This window comes from Thunnus maccoyii, chromosome 7 (genome assembly GCF_910596095.1).
Source record: "Thunnus maccoyii chromosome 7, fThuMac1.1, whole genome shotgun sequence".
NCBI classification, from domain to species: domain Eukaryota; kingdom Metazoa; phylum Chordata; class Actinopteri; order Scombriformes; family Scombridae; genus Thunnus; species Thunnus maccoyii.
In genome coordinates, this window is record NC_056539.1 from 17,410,629 (window position 1) to 17,432,593 (window position 21,965).

At 38.9% G+C, this 21,965-nt stretch overlaps 2 protein-coding genes across 4 annotated transcripts in view; both read right to left on the reverse strand.

The window, feature by feature from the left end:
• usp13 (ubiquitin specific peptidase 13) overlaps positions 1-16,145 on the reverse strand; it is a 34,125-nt gene extending 17,980 nt beyond the window's left edge. Inside the window, exons 1-10 of one of the 3 annotated variants that reach the window (XM_042417572.1) lie at positions 15,457-16,145; positions 12,080-12,205; positions 9,950-10,010; positions 6,758-6,879; positions 5,879-6,021; positions 4,821-5,005; positions 4,613-4,710; positions 4,318-4,508; positions 3,157-3,228; positions 726-798 (exon numbers count right to left, since the gene is read on the reverse strand). In XM_042417572.1, coding sequence (XP_042273506.1) covers positions 726-798; positions 3,157-3,228; positions 4,318-4,508; positions 4,613-4,710; positions 4,821-5,005; positions 5,879-6,021; positions 6,758-6,879; positions 9,950-10,010; positions 12,080-12,205; positions 15,457-15,567 — 1,182 coding nt within the window. In that variant the 5' untranslated portion in view covers positions 15,568-16,145. Of the gene's footprint in view, positions 1-692; positions 799-3,156; positions 3,229-4,317; positions 4,509-4,612; positions 4,711-4,820; positions 5,006-5,878; positions 6,022-6,757; positions 6,880-9,949; positions 10,011-12,079; positions 12,206-15,456 lie in introns of all 3 variants that reach the window. The other 2 variants (XM_042417571.1, XM_042417570.1) reach the window with 2 other exon arrangements.
• A 2,460-nt stretch (positions 16,146-18,605) lies between these two features.
• ndufb5 (NADH:ubiquinone oxidoreductase subunit B5) lies at positions 18,606-21,816 on the reverse strand. The gene is made up of 6 exons (XM_042416892.1): positions 21,669-21,816; positions 20,847-20,929; positions 20,131-20,197; positions 19,910-19,971; positions 19,381-19,487; positions 18,606-18,825 (listed from the first exon to the last, which is right to left on the reverse strand). The coding sequence occupies exons 1-6, from the start codon at positions 21,784-21,786 to the stop codon at positions 18,705-18,707; spliced, it is 558 nt and encodes a 185-aa protein (XP_042272826.1). The 5' UTR covers positions 21,787-21,816; the 3' UTR covers positions 18,606-18,704.
• Between the last annotated feature and the right edge of the window lie 149 nt (positions 21,817-21,965).

Consider the following 21,965-nt stretch of genomic DNA (forward strand, 5'->3'; position numbering starts at 1 on the left):
ACAAGCCCCTCCCCCGTATATCTTCCCAGCTGTCAATATGTGTCCAAACCTGACTCCACCATCACATGTGGAGGAAGTGCAGGATCACAGCTCTGTGCTATCAATTACTGTAGCTGGTAAGGCTTACAAGAAGCCCGGGGCTTACAGACCTAGTGCTGGGTCCCATTATGCTTTAATGGCTTTCCTCTTCTAATTTCCTGCCAGCTGTGTTTAAAAAGGCTATGATTTCATAACATGTGTATTCGAATTGGTAAAACAAAAACATATGGAAAAAATAAAAAGCCATAGGCTGCTCAAGAGGCTACAATCATCAAGCACAGCTAGCATTTGCGACAAAATTAAGATGTGATGCAGCGATGTATTAGAGCTGTGCCTGGAGCTGAGTTCAAAAACAATTTGAGTTGCACATTTCAGATCGCAGCCAACAGCTACCTTCAGACTAACACGATGTCTGACGATGTATCTAAAAATCACATCTTTTTGTTTCAACAAGCTCGTCTGCAGCTGTCACAGATACAGAAAGGTATGCAAGCTCAAGAGAATGACAAGGCTTTGCATTTTAAAATTGGGAAAATTGATCTAGATTCTTAAACAGCATCTTCAGTCATTAAGTGGAAAAAGACTCATTCTGCTACCACTCAGTATTAACATGCGTCTGTCGGTTATGGACCCAGTTTGGGAGCTGGACATACCCAGTTTAATACCTTGTATTCTTCTTTCATCACCTGTTCAATGAGCTCAGATTTCATGGGTGGTTTGGAGTACTGGCCTGAGAGCAGCCCGTGTCCCAGTTTAGCCCTGCCGGACAAAAACAAAAGCATAAATGTTAGAACAGAAGTTTGTTTTAGACTTGTTGGATTTTTTTTGGTTTTCACCCTGAAGGCACATGTTGTGTTTACTCCTCAGAATAAACATTTCTTCAGACAATACACCAGAGGACCTTGTGTCTAACTTGTTAACTCTGACTTTTCAGTCTCACAAAGCTGGCACGAATTCAAACTGACCTTGGTTGCCACAGTAACCAGCACCACAGACCAGACCAGAACCAGCATTGTGCAAGGAGCTGAAATAAATAACTACAATCACTTTACTATTCTCTCCCTATTTCCTTAAATCCATCAATTTCTTCATATTCTTTTAACTGTTTTGGTTTATCACTGGTCTCTCCTGCAGACGTGACGGTAGAAAGTACATAATTTATTTGAGAACAAAATATTTCATAACATAAATCTTTGTTCCTTCTTCGGACTACAGAAACAGGATGTGTTATTCACCAAACCACACGGTAATTGTTGGGGTCAAACTCAAAACATTTCAGTAAAATCAGTCTCACCAGTATCACTTTCCTCAAATGCCTACTGTATATTCAGATTCACATCAGTCTTATATTGTTTTATACTAAAAGGTGTGACAGAAGGATGAGAATTTATACTCATCTCTCTTTTACACTTTATCAAGAAAGATGAAGAAGTGCAATATAAAAAGAGCATTTATATTTCAAGAATTCAGTTGATTTAAGATTAAATATTCTCCCAAAAAGATTAAATTATAGACTAAAAATGGTGAATAATGATTTACATTTGATACACATTAAACACATAAGCGATTCCTTGTGTGTTCTTTATATGATGACAGGAGATCGATGGGTTTTCATGATATCCCCAGTAAGAGAATTAAACTGGGTAAATAGGGTGTAGCACCAACAGTTATTGTTTTCATCATCAGACCATCATGACCATCTTTTTGACTGCAGTATTGTAAATATAAATCTCACTCTTTCTGCTTATACTTTGTATCTGGAAATCTTATTCATGCAAAGTGGTATCATCAATTTAATTAGGATAATCCTACCTATCTGACACTCTGCCTCCAGTGCTTTTAAGAGAGATAAATACAGACCTCAGACATCAGGATACACAGATTCTATCACCTGATTTGGTGCTGACAGGCTCAATCAAACCAGAACGGGGACAGATAAACACATTTATCTGGCAATGTGCCTCAGTAAGTTCTGTTACTGCTGGTTATGATTTACAGTCTGCATTACCAGGACTGAATCACTGACAGAAGAAACCTGGACTCATCTGATCCTCCTGATGTTCTGTTGCGGCGTGGACTTATCAGCCAAACACCAAGGAAGGAGGGTGCCCACCTGATGACCCCACCTAACCCCACTTTTACCACCTACCCCCACTCAAGGAATGCCTGCCAAGTCCTGTGAACTGAACAAATGTTTATCTGGGAATGTGCCTCAGAATATGAAACGTGGATTCACATAACCGATATTTATTACCTGCTTGGCTGGGACTCAACTTGCCTTTCACCATCAGCATCTGACTGGCCTCTTGCAACACACACGGTGTACATGACAAAATACACCAGATATTTTCCAGAACATACTGGAAAAATGCTTTCATCCAGACAAATATGTACTATTTACTGGCTTAACTAAGATTCATATACTTCTTATAAAACTTCAATGTCAAGCATTTTAATTAAACCTGCAGTGTAGAACTTATAAATGAATATTTGTTACATTCAAGCTCTTGCCACAGTTCACACACAATGCTGATTAAGCCTATCACTGCCAGGTAAATCTCTCTGTATTTCACAGTATGTGGAGTTTTTAAATCTGGTGTTGGTGGCAACATTCCTGCGCTGGCTGGATGAATGCTCTACAGGCAGAGCATGTGCAACAGAGATTTCTGCTGGCCAAGTGGCTAACTTTCAGTTAGCTCTCTGCTAACTTAAACGGGGATAAAATAATTTAATCGTGCGGCTCTTCTAGACTTTCCAATGTTATTGGACCAAATGGATCAAATTCTGATAGTGAAACGAGTCATTTCACAGGGGTTGTGTGACACTCAAAACAATTTATCCACCGTTTTACAGCTGCGACAGTAGTGACGGAGTAGGCTAGGGCGGAGGCTATGACATAAACACGTACCAACGGTGTTTATGTAACTACTCTCACTGCCAGAAGGGGGAGACAAAAGTCCTGCACTCCAGCTCTACCAAGATACAAATGTGTTACTCATAACAAAACTTCAGCCTTTTTTTTAACCTTTTTCAGCCATAGAGACAGCAGCAGCTGGAAAAAGCCTTCACTTGTTTGTGCTTTACAACACTACATTATGTAACACTGGAGTCACTTACATTTGTGTGGCAAAGTCCTGGGAGGGGTCCAGGGGTGAATAGTCAAATATCCTCTGAAGATTGCCCACATACCTAAAGATCAAAATACATGTCACACGTTCACCACAGATGGGGCACATGGAAACAAACAAGATACTAACATCTTCAACCTGCAGCCATATTAGTTGTTTCAATACCTTGTAGTTTTTTAAAATGAAGTATCAGTTTTGTGTTACTTTGTATTTACCTCCACAGATATCAGTGAAAAATAGAGCAACATCAGTAATTGCAAGCAAACAAATACAAGGAGGTGGAAAATAAATCATACTGCAATATTGCAAGCACCACTAGAAAGAAGCATCATATACATAGTTAATTTCATTTAATGCCTCTTTATTGATGTTGTTTGTCAATTTGTTCATTTGAAAGAAAATGTTACTACAAAAACAAAATGATAGACACAATATGTGGATCTTCCGGGGCCTAACTAGTATGTTTTTCGGGCCCCTCATAAGAAAAAAAAAAAAGCTTTAAAAATTATTATAACAATAATAATTGTTATACACTGTCATGATTTAACATTAAAATGTAATTTTGACCTGAGCATCTATAATCGAACAATCTGTCCTATTGAACCTCTGTTAGGTGTCTCATGTTGCTTAGAAACTTGAAAGTCGAAATTGACTTGTAACTGCTAATTGACAAATTCCTTTTAACTGTAATTCAACCTAATAGAAACCTAATTTGTAATAATAATTCATTTTATTTGTAACATTTTTTTGTAATTATTATCAAGTTACAGAGTTAGAGTCTTCTTACGTGATGTCTTGCATCTACAGTACCTCCTGTAGTTACAACAAAGACACAGTAAAGATCTAAAATGGAAACAGCCAATGAAATCATGCATCAAAGTTATGTTCCCTGCTCATTGTGTGATTCTATTTACACTTGAAGTCACAATGGCTTCCTTAAAAAGGCCTTTTGTTGCAATAAAAAAGCCTAAACATCCAACTTTATGTTCAAGACTATCCTTGTGAGTGAAATTTAATATTGTAATTTGACAGGTATTGCAATTTTCATCACAATCACAATTTTCAGAGAAGAAAAAAGATAGTACAATAGTTTCTGAATCAATATTACATTTTTTCCTCTCTAAGTGACATCTCATCACAGCGTACTCACATCCTCTGGAAGTCTGGGATGCTGAAGAGGACCTGCATTACTGTGCCGAGGTAGCAGCTGTTGCCCAGGTTTTTGATGCCCGTGTAACCAGAACCATACACCGCCTTCAGCTTCATGCCCGACTCCTGGATCACCTCCCATTCGCTGACCCGCGGCCGGGCGTTATTGTCTGTGTGGTGGCCATTCTCTGTCTAAAGGAGTAATGAGAAGAAAAGTCTTTAGTGTGGAGGCTACAGTAAACAGCTGGATGGTGCTGATACAAAAGTGAATAGTAAAACCAGCTTGACTAACTTACTCTTTTCTGCATCTGTAGCATGTCTATTCCAAAGTGTGACAAGTGTTCTGATATGTGGGGGTCCAACACAGCTTCTTCTTCCTCAAATGAATAGACGTCTAAAACCAAAAGATCAGTCAAATAGTGAAAAATTAGGAGACAGAGTTTTGCCCAAAACTGTATTTTCAGATGTGAAATAATGAGAAGCTTCCTTCTTTGTGTCTCAGACCTGCTCCATCTGGGGTTATGGTGTCCAGTTTGACAGCCAGCGGGTAGTTGGTCTCTCTGTAGTGCTCCAGAGCGTGGCCATTGCCTCCGCTCCCATCAAAGAACCACTTCCCGCAGAGCACCGCTCCATCTGTCAGGTTCAGCCACAGGTTTTCTCTCATCTCGCACTTCTGACACTTCCAGCCGCTGACAACAGAGAAACAGAGACTCTCATTACGGTCGTGTTGTTGTTTAATCATGCAGTCGTGCTGAGACTCAATGAATGACACTTTTTAAATGATCGGAAATTGCATCTTGCTCACCAGCAAGTTAGGAAGTTATCAGATTTATATTCTGACTGTACTTGTAAACAGACCTGATAAAAAGGGCAAACAGAAAGTAATGGAATATATAATATAATCAAAACTCAGTGTTGACTGGGATAAGTAGAGGCCAATCTACCTAACCTTTTCACAGTAGGAAATAGAGTGCAGTATTCTTGCAGTAATTGCTTGGACCATTATACAAAGGACCATTCCATCAACCTCTGTGTGTGCGCTGCATGACTTTCACAAAATACTGCTATCCTCTCACCTCTGCATGAACAGAGATCTACTTTGATAATTTGAATATTCTTTGGGTTGAATGTAAAATATTTTAGAGGTTTTACCGAGAAAACTTCCTGTGTACAATAATCAAAAGGGAGCGGTAAAAAAGAAACTGAGTTATGACTTCTTTCTCGTGTTAGATGGGAATCTATGGGAATCATTTCACTATTCTAATACCACCACACTGCTGTTCCCATCTTGGGTGTCTCTTATGGAAGTAAGATTAAGATTAAGAGTAATTTGCTTAAAAATGTGAATAAAATACACATAATGCTTGCTTATCCCCATCATGGCAGAAGACTGAAAAGGTTAAACCAAGTGTTGTGTGAGGGAAATTAAATTTTTAGGAGAAAATACATTCATTTTGACTCCTTAGGTTTTACAATGTTGTGGTTAATGGAAAGCACAAATTTAAAGCCCATTGTATAAATCATATAGTGATATAATCAGTGTGGCTTTGTGTCTGTCCTACCTGGGTGGGATCCTGACCCCGTTATCCAGCTGTCTGAGGCTCCTGGCATGTCTGGACACCTGGATCTCCTCCTCCCAGGACTCAGGCTCCTGCTTCTTGTAAGCTGATGGTGCATTGAGCACGGCATCACAGGCGATGGTCACCTGGACGTCAGATGAGACAACAGAGGTTATTGCCTACTGTCTGTTATCGACAGTGTTTTCAAATATGAGAATTCATATTTTCTACTGTGGAAGCATTCAATTTATATCACTAAACCTTAACTGTAAGTTGTCAGTCAACAGAAAGGGCAACAGTGGACATGCAAGACTTATGCAGGACACTATGAAGCAGCACCACATCAAGCACTTTATTAAGCATAGGAAACCAGGGCAGCACTATGATGCTAAAGTAGCACAGAAACAAAACATGCAAACCATTTTTAAATAAGAAAGGTAGTCATCAGGAACCATTACATTTTTGAAAGTCACATTATATGATACATGCATAAAATATTTTGAAAAACCAACTCCCTGGGCATGCCAGAAACCAACCATGATTCAGTGAAGAAGCTTAAACTGCTCCATGCAAGCAGAGAAACAAAGAGGTGATAGAAGCATCTACATGTGCTTTCATTGGTTCCCCCCAAAATCTGAAACACCAAAATCATCTAAATTAAAAACATTTAGGTGAGCTTATACCTACCAGAGGTTATGTAAAAACTCTGCGTGTGCACAGAATATTTTATTATACTGTATTCTTGATTGCAAATGTTAGAAACTCTCACTTTAACCTAAACAAGTGAACAAATTCAGGCTGATTGAAGGGGAACCACTGAGTGCACCTTCCCATGGACATGCATGGAAATACACAGAGCCCGTACAGCAGTGACTCACTGACCAGAGCGGGCAACTCCTCAATATTTGGTAAGGGGATCTCGAAGTGGTCTGGAAAAATGACGAGCTTGGCCTCATCCTCATATTCATAGTCCTCTCCGTTAAAGTCGCGGTTTAGCTCTAAATCTTCAAGGGCAGAAGCAAACATTTAGTCAGCTGCTGTTTGATAGTGACTGACATCTGATAAGCACGTCATGATCAGCTTATTCCTCGGTTATTTTTAATTTTATGATCTGTTCTTTTTTGTTCTTGAGTGTGAGGTCTGCTCTTTTTTTATTTTATTGTCTTGCTTCTCTCCTTTAGTCAGTAACATATCAGTCTTAAAGAGAAATAAAAGATGAAGCCTAAGATAAAACAATCAGTGGCATCTTTTTTTTTTTTTTTTTTACTTCAGTGAGAGAATGACTTTAAACGATGCTGATGACTCTCTCGCTGAGACAGGACATTTATATTTAGGCATTTAGCACACACTCATCACCAGCAGTTTACAGTTACAATTACTAACGAGTTACTGAGGAGGATTTGAATTAGTGACAGTGATTTGTGCAGCTATGGAACCATAATTTTATCATTGATCGTATAATTAAACTAAATTATCAAAATCAGGGCTGGAAATTTTTTATCGTCAATAAATTGGCCAATTATTTCCCCGATTAATCAACAAATTGTTTTGTCAAAAAAATAAATAAATAGTGAAAAGTGCCCGTCACAATTCCTGAAAGCCCGAGGTGACAACTTGTTATATCTGACCAACAATCCAAAACCTGAAGACCTTTAGTTAACTATCAAGTAAGACAAATAAAAACATCAAGTCATCACAATCAAGATGTTGTGATGTTTATTGTATAATCGAATAGTCATATCAATAACTTATTAAGTAAAAATGACAAACATTTGCTGGTTCTAGCTTCTCAAATGGGAGGACTTCATGCTTTTTTTTGCCTTATATGATCGTAAACTGAATATCTTTAGTTTTTGACTGTTGGTTGGACAAAACAAGTCATTTAAAAATGTCACCTTGGACTCTGGGAAATTAAAAATTTTAAAGAAACTATAGAAAATAGTCAGTATTTTCTGATGTTTTATAGACAAAACAATGAATCATTTAATAGAACAAATAATCAGCAGATTAACTGATAATTAAAATAATCATTAGTGGCAGCCGTAGCTGGAATCTGAATATATTTGACATTTTTGCTGGAAAAAAATGACTTAAAAGATCAAACAATTATCAAAATACTTTCTCTCCTCCGTCGATCAACTGATCAATTAATTGACTAATAATTTCAGCTCTAATCAAAATGATATCAAACTTAAATTGAACCAGAAACCTAGAGGAAGCCCTCTCTTAATTCACTGGCCATATAGAGTTGTCGTCCTCCACCAGCCTAAAGTCGAGTAATGACTCATCAAACAGGATCATAGGTTATCCCTGACATTGTTATTGTGGCTGCTGGTTTCATGGTAACATCGGAGGTAAACAGCTAGCGGCTTGATTAGATCACCGGACTGGTATGGAGATGACGGTGGATACATACATGCCTGCTGTCACATCAAAAGATCAAAACGGACGACAGTGTGAATCGTCCCAGAGAAGGACTTCTTAAGAAAAAGTCAAGTGACTGAGTCAAATGTTGGCGAGAGGGTTTGACTTAATGTACAGCTGTCAGACTGAGGGCAGTGGATAAAGCAGTCTAATAAAGTCTGTACGATAAGAAAACAGGAACAATCAATAATGTAGAAGGTTGAGTGGAAGGAATTCCTCCTCCGGCAGTGAGGGAGGGTGAGAAGAGGGAGGGAGCGAGACACCCGGTCCTCGCTGAGCAGCATCATAGCAGCGGTAGAAGTGTGTCAGCCTAGGACGGTTGACAGGTGGTGGCAGCTGAGAGGCTGGCGAGTGACAGGAGGCGGCCCCACTGTAAACCAAGCACCCCCTCCCCACCCAAAGGAGGGGGGGAGGAGGCCCGGCTGCGCATGTGGCACTTTGATTTAGAACAGTTACCAACCACATATACAAATAAATGGGCTATATATAGAGCACAGGAGGAGTAGGAGAAGGAGGAGGAGGACAGGGTCTCATCATGGGAAATATCTGACACTTCGGGTAAAGGCCGACTGGCGGGTCTTCACAGTGTAACAAACAATAACACTAGATTGTAATGGAAGGCGTTCCTTCAGTTGAGAGAGGCGTTTCTGACACAAAAATCACATTTAAATACAAAAAATGTTAAATGCATCCAGAGCTGTATCTTTTTTTCTGTCACCAAATAGCTTCATGTTGTTTTCAGCTATGAGGGAAATGCCAGTGATTACAAGGGTTGACTTAGCAACAAGGGGTTTAATCCTGCCTCTAACCAGTTCTTTTACTCCTCCCCTGTACTTAAGTAAGATTTTGAGGTGAGTATTACCATTTTCTGCTACTTTAAACTTCTACTTCAGCATGTTTCAAAGGGAAATATTGTGCTTTTTACTGTACAATATTTATTTTACATCTATAGTTACTGCTTACTTTTCAAATGAAAATTTTACATTAAGAAAATTTGTATAACCTGTCTTCTTGGAGCCCCTTGTCGCGTTTCAGGTGTCTATCAGTTATTAGCAGTTGCACCAAAGACAGATTCGCCCTCTAAACTTCTCACATGGCTCATTTAAATAACTGTTTGAGGCCCAAAGAGATTAAACTGTTTAATATTTCCCCCAAAAACACAACAATTAAAGAAAAGTAAAAAAAATTAGTACAAATTTGTGAAGCAGAACTTTGTTTTATGTTCTTTCGTACCTCATTAATCATCTCATGACTCACCGGATTTATCTTGTGACCCCAGCTTGGGGACCACTGGACTTGACGACTTAACTGTATATAAAGTAGTTAAAATTAGCTGCACCTGGAGCAGCTACAGCATTAAAATGCTATGTACGCACTCATGCATCTGTATTAATAGTCGAATAGTGTAATATAAAATAATGTATCGGTCACACAGGACGTTTTTCTAATAATGAGTCCTTTTACTTGTGATACTTCAAGTATATTTAGCTGATAATACTTCTGCAGTTTTGTTTTGTACATTTTGAATGCAGGACTTCGACTTGAAATTGAATATGTACAGTATACATTATTGTACTGATACTTTTAGTGAATAAAATTATCAGTACTTCTTCCACCACTGCCTCTGACTGACAGACAGACTTAACCTACCTAGGAACACTTTTCCGTTTCTCCGTCTGGGGATGGCACCTCCTGCAGCTCCTGTGGCTTTCTGTGAGGAAACAGAAAGCAAGTGAGATTAAATTGGATCAAATAACCCTCATCACATTAAAAACATCCTATAACACTTCAAATTCTTCTCTCTGTAAATTGCTGAAAAAAAGCTTGTATGCTTTGCTTTGACAGCAGTCCAGATGGTTGTCATTTTGTTAGAAATAGATGCTGGATGTTCCAGCCAGGTCAGGTTACAGGGCGAGGGGAAAACCCCCACCATGGCATGGTCAAAATTTAAAAAAAAAAAAAAAAAAAAAAAAAATATCAGTGATGAATTGAACTACTCATGTTGCACAGTTTGATTTGTGGCAGATACCATTTACAGTACGTCTAACGTCTTGTGTTTGGGCCTGTCATTGCCTGTAGTTTGTGTCACTCTCTGCTCTTATTGTATTTCTCTCCGATACGTGTCTTAAACAGTGATGGAGAAACATTTTAGTCTGCTAGCAACACTTGATTGATGCGTGAATCAATCAGCAACCTGCGATCACTTTATCAGTGAAGCCACATGAAACATGAATTTGCCAAATCGCCGACTGGTAGCAAAACAACCCAGAAGCCACCCATCGGTCTCCTTCCAGTCCAATCAGCTTCAGGTGACCGCCCATTCACTTGACAGGCAGGAGGACGCCACAGACAGACAGGAAGAGAGAATGCTGACACACTCGAGACCAAGTGGACTCATGGGAAAGAAAAACAGCAGACACGGGAGCCTGCAGAATGCGAGCAGCTGTTTCTGGCCAGATCCAGGCATGGAAATAGCAGCTCTTTACAAAGCAGAGCTTATCTGGGGGCAATTAGAGCCAGTGAGAAAACACGGCAGCAGCTACGGCCTTTGTTGTTCACTATCAACTTTTGAAGCTAGGACTGTTTGGGTCGGTGTGTGATGTGTTCATGTAGAAAAAGCAAGAACTGAGTGAATTTTTTATACATGCAAGAATGGACAAAATAACAGGAACATCACACAACATATTGCAACCTAAGGCAACACCACCAAATACTTCATAGCTGAACCGATATCTCTCTGGCTCTTATTAAAAATTTTAAAACATTACAATCTAGAAGTGAAATAATGGATTAGTTTAAGTAGTAAAAAGTGATTTTTATAGCAGAAATACCAAATATCTGGTTTCAGCTTCTTAAATGTGAGGATCTGCAGCTTTTTTCTGTTTTAAGCAATTGTAAATTTCAGTTTAATATTGCTTTTGAATTGTTGGTTAGATGAAGCGGGCAATCTGAAGTCATCATCTTGAGCTCTGGAAAAGCGCGATTGTTATTTTCTGACATCTAACAGACTAAAGATAATCAGGAAAATAATAAGACAGATTCAGATTATTCCATACTGAAAATTATTACTTGCAGTCCAATTACAATCTTTCTGAATATTTGTTGCAGGGTTTTTTTTGCTTTGGATTGCATTATACTGTAAGATGTTCCTGTTATTTTGTCTACGTCATGTTCTAATATAGCTGCAATCAGACCAGCATGTAAATTTATTTTTGTGATAATACAGTGAAGCTGAAAACATGTCAAGTAAAAGTAACGGCCACAAACACTGAGCCAAACCTCAGTGTGACGGTTAAAACAGTCATGTCCAATGAAGAGGTGAAAACAAATTTAATATTTTGATATAAAATGCCAAAGGTGACCGAGCATTTCAGATGTAGCATCTAATCAGAGATTATCAAAATAATGATAGATGAGTGATATCATCAATTATCTAAAGCACCTTACAGTACAGTACATACTACTGTAGTATCACTGACAGCTGTAGTGTGATGGTCTAATAACTACACACCAATGACGCTGAGGCTAAAACAATGTTGGTTCTTTATTGTGTGGGATGACACTGAGAGCAAAGTATCAGAGGATCAAATCATGCCAGATATGGAGATTTTTCCACCTTGGTAAGTCTTTCACATTACATTTTGTAATACTGTCAAATTGCTCTGTAAACAAAGATTATCCTCACTCTTATTTCTAACACTAATTCTACTTTAACTGGTACTGTGCTGATTGTAGTCCAGTTAAAAATGAATTAAAATAAGGCCCACGTGGAAAACTTACTTCTTTGACATGTCGTTTGAGATGCATGTAAACACTCTGTCCTGTTTTGCGATAATGCCGCTCCACATGTTCTCGTCCGAAGCCCAGGAATGTGTTCATACACACATACAGGCCTCCCTCAGACTCCTGCACACATAAAACAAACAGTAGCGATGAATGGCTGTATGAGGTGAAGAACCATGAACACAGCAGCATATTTAACACATTGAAAACCTTAAAAATCGCACATTACACATCTTTGAAGTGACATCTTCTATCTTTATTTTGCAAGGTTTCTTGAATTCAACAGTAGCTGGAAAGGAGGGTTTTAGTGCTTACAGTCCATAGTATACACTCACTGGCCACTTCATTAGGTACACCTGTGCAATCTAATGTGATCAAATACAACAGTTCTGCCATAAATTCTACTATTACGAAGCTTATACATTTTCAGTTTCTGTTGACATTGTCAGAAAGGTGATAATTCTACTTTATGTTTATTAGTGAGGTCATAGTGGGTGGCGGTGGTGTACTGGGGTGCATTATATTGAAAAGTGTTTGTAATATTTTGCCCCCCTAATGTATGTTAATGAAGTGGACAAAATATTAAGAACACCATTCAATATAATGCACAGTACACCAGAGCTGTTGTATTGGGTTGCATTTGATTGCACAGGTGTACCTGATACAGTGAGTGTATATCCACAATCACATGTATTACTTTTCCCAATGCCTTTTTTTAATCTAATATACAGAGGAAAAGCTACATTTTAGTGATATTAAGGCTGATTCACAGATAAATTTAGATGAGAATAAATAGACAGTAAAAGCAAATCACTATCATGATAAAAAAGATGTAACATCAAAGCTGAATCTTCAGTGGAACTATCAGTCTGAAAGGACGTATTGTGACTTGCTGTATTTTGGCCACATGACCAGTTACAAAAATGTCACAGTACATGCACAGTGGAAATGCAAATAAGAGAGATGTGCCAATGAGTCTGCACATTTTTCATGCCCAAACAGTCTCTCCTGCATCTCGTCAAGCAGCCACAAATCTGTTAGATCAATCTAGCACAGAAACAAGAAATCTCACTTTTATTAAGAACATGCCTGGAACTGAAGAGCCTGTTTTTTTACTGTAAATCCACATAGTCACACTTTAACACGATATTCAAGTCAGCAAAGAGAAATATTATTCTCTGCTGCTGCTGTTTCATGTCTCAACATCTGTTACATTCAGCTATATGGGCAATTCATCTCATTGACAAAGTAAAGCCTCTTTCTTTTGGAGGGGGGCTATGAGGTTTCACAGGTTTTCCTCCAGTTTAAAAACACAGTAACCTTATTCCTCATAAACCTGCTGGGGCTGCCTGTTGGACTGAAGCCCACACTTGTCATATCTTAGGTTGACAAACTGCTTGTTACAGGATACAAAATCGTTTTGTTGCATTCAAAAGATTGAGAGCTTGTGACCAGCGGGTCAAATTTAAGTGGTTTTAAAATGCAGAATAAATATGACATCCTTCAGGGCTTTAGTTTTTTTTTGTTTTTTTTTTCAAAACTAACCTCACCTAACCTTCAAAACTAACCTAAATCTGCAATCAGTGTGGGCCTTATAAACCCCTTGTGATAAACCTTTAAGTGGCCCAGAGTGACATACGAGCCTCAACAGTGCAAGGATAAAAATAAACCAGTGCTCGGGCCAACATGATGAACTCCAGACAGCTGAGTCACCTTTAAAAACGGTTTCAGTTGAGAAAGTAGGTTTTTATTGTAACGGTGTGTTTAGAGCCGGAAAGGCAGAATTTGTATCTGATACTGATCAACGCAGGTGCAACGAAATCCAGTTTGAAACTGTGCTTTTAAAATCTTAAGTTTCTGACATTCAAAAAGTTTTTAAAAAATCTGAATGCAATGCCTGGATGTCTTGTCTTACTTGTTTTAGTCATAAAAGACACAAGAAATGACAAAATCAATGAAAACAGAATGATTGAGATTGTTCCTATCGTCTAAACCCAAAACCTGTAATGACACAACATCAAAACCTGCTATAAAGTTCCCTACAGACTAAGAATTAAGTATAAAAACATACAACACAGGAAAATGACAATAAAATCACAAACACTGTGAATTTTTCACAAGTCAATATAAACTCACTCTTAAACAGCAGTAAATTATAATTGAATATTATAGGGTTAAAACAACACAATTAGGAATAAAAAAAACACTATTAGTATACTGTTGTGTGCATATTATTGTGGAAATATGACAGTAATATCATAAATCCCCAGCTGAGTACCACTGACACGCATAAAATCCATTTTTAAGAAATATTATAAATCATAAAAACAACATAAAGATGGCTGTAAACTCATCCAGGAGTGTATTTAGTAATTTGGGGGCACCAGGCAAACTCTGTCTTGCTTTATTTTCACTCTTTCTCTAACTGGGCATGCTGGTATAGGCAGTGATTGAGGAAGTACTCAAAACTTTTTTCTTAAGCAAAACTATTACTAAATACTGTAAATGTAAAACTCCTGCATTCAAATTTTTACTTAAAAGTGTAGAGTGAAAGAGAGCAATTATCAGCAAAATGTACTCAACTTGTGTGGAGCTTTTAATTCTTATATATTGCTGGATAGTTTAATCAATAATAAGGCATTTGTCATCATTTGTTATATTTTGTGAGTAAAATCTGAATCTCTAGCATAACCAGTAACATTTATCTGTCAGGTAAATGTGGTGGTACAATGTTTTCCTCTGAAGTAGAAGAAGAAGTATACAATTGCATGTTTTTTTAAGTGCTTTGGGGTCTTTTGTAAGTTTCTTTCTTGATACAATGAGTTAGAATAGTAACATAATTCAATATTTTTCATATCTAAACATCATAATAAATCTACAGCTATTTGGGGCCCTTTTAGCTGGGGGTCCCAGGCAGTTTCCCTTCCTTGCCTGATGATAAAGTCCGCCACTGAACTCACTTCACACACCTGACAAAAGCTGCAAAAGCTCTTCAGATAATTTCAAAGCTCGTGCAGGTATGGCCTGGCTGAGGCGGTAATGTGGCCTGAACACCGAGGAAAACCCCTCCGCCGCTCTCTCTCCTCTCTCTCTCCCTCCGAGATGTAAACAACATTTAATTATTTATTTCCATTCAACTTCACGGCGGAAGGTGGCCATGGAGACGTCTCTCTCTCTCACACTCTCACTCCCTCTCTCTCACACACACACATATACATTTCCGCAGATTCACGTGTGTTGTTAAACCAAGCCAAAGCAAGACTGTCAGCCAGCCCGAGACCGCACACTCCCTCCCCGCCAACAGCGCGCTCATGTCCCGGTGTGTGTGTGTGTGTGTGTGTGTGGAGGAGGGAGGGAGGGAGGCGGACACTTACTGGAGAGTCGAAGGAGAAGACGCACTCGCTTTTGAAAACCCTGTCTCCCGTCCTGGGGACTCTTATGGTGGGCATGTAAGGGACCAGCAGCTCTCCTAGGTCTGTAGCCATCTTCGCATTCCTGCTTCTCGCACCACAGTGCTGCGGAGCCGGCGGAGCAGCGCTGTCAGAGGAGAGGATGCTATTTTTAAAGCACTCCGTCTCTACATTCCTCCGGCCAGGGGGATGTGACGCTGAAAAACATAAAAATAAATGACAGAGGGGTGGAGGCTGAGCTGCTACACGGGCTGCACGGCTAAACACATGAAGCCTGATGTTGCTCTTTTGTTATTTTCTTGCAAAAAACCAAAAGCAAAAAAAAAGAAAAGACAGCTTCGACCTGCTGCTGATGTCTGTGGTGACGCGCTGTGCACAGGGATATTTTACCAGAAGGGCCCCTCCCACCTCTGAGGATGATTCATAAAGCCAGCCACTCTTACTACAGCACGTTTCCCCCTCCAAGATTCAGGGGGAAAAAGCATGCTTATCAGATGCACTTTGATTTTTAATGCATCATATATTACAATGACTTCACTCCACATTAATCTGCAACATCTTTTGTTTGAAATATCATCTCGTCTCATCTAATCAGGTCATCTCAGTAGAAACTCGTTTTCCAGTAAATCACACCAAAGAGTAAGAGTCACATTTCCAGCATCTTATCCAATTTAATTCCAGTAACCATATCTAATAAGATGCCCAAATGGCCCTTTGTCCATCAGACAACAATCATCTCTTCTGCGCAGCTCTGCCACCAGGTGGACGCTCCTGTTCATAGCACAGAGGGTAAAATTAAGCGATGAATAAAAACGAGGTGACAAAATTGTATCCACAAAAAGCTTCCCCTTCAGTGTCCTTGTTTACCACTGTTTACTACTAATAGACTGATGTGTTGCCTGTCAACTGCATTGAGAATAAGAAAGTAAATAAGTATATGTTCATTATGAAGCAACTGCTTGATACTCTAGTCAGCCTACCGGGCACAGGCCCAGAGGCCAAAAGGGCCCCCTAGGCCGGAGCTAGTTGTTTTATTAGGATCCCTATTAGCTGCCAATTTAATGACCGCTAGTCCTCTTGGGGTCCTCGCATTTCTTGATGTAAAGTTGCATAGCTCAGTTAAAAGTAGTGATGTCCTTATCAGTCTTTCAGTACGAAGTATCTGCCAACCAAATTCAATCCAATGTTTTTATTCATTTTTCCCTTCATATTTCTCCTGCACAGCATACAGAGTACATTTCATTAAAAAACAGTGAGATTAGCAAAGCAACTGACTAAAAATAGTCTGACAGCAGAACAGCACTGCTTTCAGAAAATAGAACAAACTTGCATCTCAGGATTTCTTTGATGGTCTCCTGTAATATTTATCCTCCTGTATTTAATAAAATATTAAGTGAGGATTGTCGGTGCGGATTTGCAGTGGGCAGACAGCTGTAGATGTGTCAGTTTTTCAATCCTACGGCAGCACCTGATCACCTTCAAACCATCTACATTGTTCTTTCAGTGTGGGTGTCCTGCTCCTGTGTAGGAGGGGTTGAGAGGCCCAGTTTGTCATAATCTGTCCAGGCTTAATTTGTAATCCAATTCAATTTTAACATTTCTATGTTTGCTTATTTAAATTGCAGCTTTTCAGGATAAAACAACAAACAAATGAATAAATCAGATTCAGGGAAAAAACAACAGAAGCATCAACATGTATATGAGCATCTGATCCATTTAAACACTTGTTTCAGTAGTTAGAAAGGAATCAATCTTATTCATTGCAGAGGGCTGGAGACTCTCTCTCCCAGCACACACTAGGGGAGATGTTGGGTACCACCTGGACAGGTAGCCCATCTATCACAAGGCTGATACATATAGATAAAGGCCCAATCCTAATGCCCCCCCCCCCCCCCCCCCCCCCCAAGGCCTGAACCCTCAACCCTCAACCCTCATGGACTTAATTGACATCACCTGGGAAGTGCTCGAGTGCAAGAGGCTGCAAGGGCTCGCAATGGTATAAATAGGAATGGGACAGCACTTTGCGACACATCAGGTTACCTTGATGATGCAAAAGGTGTTACATACGATTGTGGGTTTGGGACTTTTTATTTTTTTACTTTCTTTATGGACACGGCAATCAAGATTCAGATTCAATACTTTATTGCTATATCAACATGACTGACTGGAATTTGTCTCAGTGGGCTCACTTAAACAAAAACAGAAAAAGACAAAAATGGTAAAACTTCTCATTCATGAAGCACATAATACATTTAACAAAGTATAAAACAGATAGCTAATATCCAACCCTTAAAATAATAACGTGCATGACAGTCAAGTAAGGCACCGACTTACTGATTTGAACGTCTTCCAGGCTTTTGCCTTACAGAGGATGAGAGGTAACAGCATCATTAAGCAAAAATTAAAAGAAATGGTTGATGAATAAACTAGGTGTGTAATATAACATATTGCTTCTGATTCCATGTGTGTTTATGTACCATCTTAAATCCTTGTTAATGTTAATGTTAAGTTTAGGCATACCAGTGCACCCACTATGCCAGGCTGAACACTCATGTGCCAGTTTGTTTACTGTTTTCTTTAACACTTCCAGGCTTCCCCTTGTCCCCGAATTTAACACTGATTTAATGTAAACGCTATGAACTATGGGTAATTCCCTCAGGCAAAATATGCAGAGATGTGGACTTATAGAAAGTGTGCATAAAGGGCTCAAAATGTCTGCCAGAGAGCCCTCATGCTCTTGACGATCTGACAGTGGGACAGTCCTAAGCCCTCGCGGACTTAGCGGGAACGCGCCTCAAAGTCTGTGAGTCCATGAGTGTGGACATTGGGATTGGGCCAATCACTCACGCTTGATTTCACAGCTACAGGGTGAATTAAGCAATTCACCCAGTCTGCATGTTGCTGGACTGTGGAAAGAGACAGCAGCACCCGGAGGAAACCCACAGGGGAGAACAAACACACATTAAGCCGAAGATTTGAACCCAGGACCTTCTTGTTGTGAGATGACATGTTGAATACTGAGCTATCAATGACACCCGATCCATAACTTTACCATCTCAGTGTGAACACAAGTTTATAGCATTAACCCAATAAAAACACTGGAAGACAAAATATCAGAGTACATATACAGATACTTTATTTACGCAAGAGGAAGAAAAAATGTACAAACAGTGAGACTGATCGGCATGATGTACTGACGACAGACGAGTGGATTAATTGTCTGGTCTGGACTTGGGGCTGTAGTCAATCAGCTCCTTGTTGAGGGTCTCCACCTGGAACCAGGGGCCGTCTCCCTTCTGCCTCATATGTTTGCGCACCTCCATCTGTGCCAGTCTGTTGGCGACAAACAGGCAGCGAATTCATGAAATCAAGTAGCGTTAAAACATTAAATCATCGACTTTTCACAAAGCTGAGAAAAGAAAAACAATGACTCTCTCGCTCTCATTAGAAAAAACAAAGCTTCCTTGTTTGCTCATTTTCAGAATCTCATTAACATTCTTGTGCAATTAAATGAGACAAAGCACTAAACCTAATTGGTATCTCAGAGTCAACTGGGTGAAATCAGTTATGTCATTTGTGCCTCACAGAGCCCACAGTACGTTAATTTTGCTTTGTGTTCAGATGTGTTTTTCAGTTCATGCTTGATGAAGAAACTTCTCGCTCTGCTGCGTGAATGCTTCAGTGAAAGTGAGCACTCGTAATGATTATATCCATTTAGAGAACCGTGGCACAGCTGATTACAAATACTTGTGTCTTGTAAGCTGGCATTGATCATCTTTCTCTTTTTATTCAGGTTTGGTTTAATCCGTGAGACAAAGCTGTAGATGTTTATGCGTCTTTATGGGCTTCATATGAAGGCAGAATCTACAACATTAACACCAAACTCACCTCATGTCTGCCTTCTCTTTCTCTATTTGGATTGCAGCCATCATCTTTTCATAGTCCTTCACTGGGGAATCATAGAAGGTCCGTGCGATCCATCTGCTGATGGGGTGCTGCAATGACAAGGAAAAACACACAAGACAAAAAGTATTGCAACTGTATTCAATGAAGATTAACACGTTTCTCTCCATAAAACTATTTGTTTAGTCATGTGTTGTGACTGAGTTGCAGTGTGTAAAAGGGCTGCTTTAACCAGTTACTCACTTCATCTGCTAACGGATGATAATACCAGAGATTTATTTTACCATCAAATTATAAGTTAGTTGAAGAAATCTTGTGACTTTATTAGACTTAATCCTTTTATATTTATCTGCAATATAATCACATGTTTAAAAGGAGAACAGTACATAGGTTCCACTCTGAAATACACATCAGCATAGATCTTTAAGTCTAATAAAACATCTGAACATCTGGATCTGAAAATAAATTGTAGACAGAATACCCATCCTAATGCGAGAAAAATATGGCTACATACCTTGTAGTATTCCCAGTGCTCAGGTTCATAACCCTCAGGAATTTCAGCCAGCTCTGCCTCACCTTCACAACACAGTTACACTCAAGTTCAGTTCCAGCAAACATGTTACTTCTTTGTCATTTATTCATTTAAAAAATATCCATCAAACAAGTCCATCAAAGGATCCAAATCATACACCTCACTAAAACACACAAAATATGCTTAAAAATATGATTACTTACCGATGAAGACATTCACACATGTGACAAGGACGGCCACTGGAATACCAGTCAGCAGGACATAATATTGCTGAGAAAAAAGAAGACAAAATGAGATACTGAAAATTTTAATGTAGTTCTGCATGAGGGGTGACCAACTGGCCGACATATGTCAGGAATATAAGTTACTTTTATGCAAAAGGACTTCATGTTTTATGTAGAGCTGCAACAATTAGTTGATTAATTGATTAGTTGATCTACAGAAAATTAATCACTGACTATTTAGATAATCATTCATTTTTTTAAGAAAAAAAAAAGTAAAAATTCTCTGGTTCCAGATTCTTAAAGGTGAATATTTTCTGCTTTCTTTAGTCTTATTTGATTGTAAACTAAATATTTAGGTTACAGACTGTTGGTCGGTACAAAAGAAGACATTTGAGGACGTCACCGTGGGCTTTGGGGTACAGTAATCAAAATTTCCTGATATTTTATGGACCAAACGACTAAACGATAAATCTAGAAAATAATCAACAGATTATTCAATAATGAAAATAATTGTTAGTTGCAGCTCTAGTTTTATGAAAAGATATACTTCATTATGTTGAACTTCTAGATCATAAAAACTACAAACACAGAAAAAAATCATTAGACCCAACATCTGGATTTCACACTCTTCTTCTTCACTACTGGCTGCATGTAATGTTCCTGAGCAAAGACTGTAAATTATCCTTAGTTCTCACCAATAAGCGCAGAAATCTCCTGTCATAGTAGTCAGAGGGTTTGACGATAAACATTTTCTTTCCATGACCCCAACGGACGGCCACTGAAAAACAAGGCAGAGATACTGTTATGACCATGTATTTTAAGGTCAGGTGCTATAGTGACATCATAATATGAGACTAGACAGACTGGATTTATGTTTGTTGATAAAGTGTCATGTAATTTAAATGTTTCTTGATTTTAAAGGTTAGGTTTACTGTTGTGAACTCGTTAGACTTTTTTTTTTTGAGTGAAATGAACATCAGTGCCTCAGTATACACTACTGATCATTCCTCCAATTTTTACTGTCAATAAAAGAGGTTGACGACAAAGTCACAAGCTTGGTTATTATTTATAGCATCATATTAATATCAATATGTTGTGATATTTACCAAAGTTTTTAAAATGATGTGCATCCCATTGTGTCAAATGACTTTTTCTAGTTGGACCCTGAAAGCTAAGCAGCTATCTTTAACTATGAAGCTATGGCTATGTACAAAATCACTCCCTTATTCACTCATTCACTACTCCTTATATAATTAACATGGAATAGTTTACAAAATCGTGAGCAGTAAATCAAGATTTCACACACTCAAATAAAACGACGTAGGTTAAATGTGGTGCACTATATAGTAAACAGGGAGTGATTTCGGACACAGCATTTTGTGTTGACAGTAGGACAAACGTTAAGTTACCAGCTAGCTAACGTTAGCAAGCAAGTCCCACGTCGCAAGGTCATGAGCACTGACGGCCACCTTCAGATTTAAACGTATCACTCTTTAAGCGGCCAAACTGTCGCTTACCTTTATCTGCCCGCGGGATTGTTCGAGTAAGCAAATTCGCCGCAGTATTTCCAGATTTCAGAGGACTCAGTCTGGCTGCGAAAGCAGCAGCAGACCTGAGAACACTCATGCCCACCATCTCTACTGTGGTACGACTGCCCAACAACACGCACCGTGATTGGTTGATGAGCGAGTGAAGCGGGAGCCGCCGTATTTAGTGAGGGCATAGCCGTTGGTCTTAATTCTGATTCAGTTATTATTATTGTGTGTTTTTTTATCTATAAGTTATAAAATGAATATATATATTAATAATTTTGA

Coding starts and splice junctions, on each gene's coding strand:
- ndufb5 (XM_042416892.1), bottom strand. CDS start 21,786: ATGGTGGGCATGAGTGTTCTCAGGTCTGCTGCTGCTTTCGCAGCCAGA. Junction 20,198..20,846: donor GGAGATTTCTGCGCTTATTG/GTGAGAACTAAG, acceptor CTTTTTTCTCAG/CAATATTATGTCCTGCTGAC. Junction 19,488..19,909: donor AGCACTGGGAATACTACAAG/GTATGTAGCCAT, acceptor TTGTCATTGCAG/CACCCCATCAGCAGATGGAT.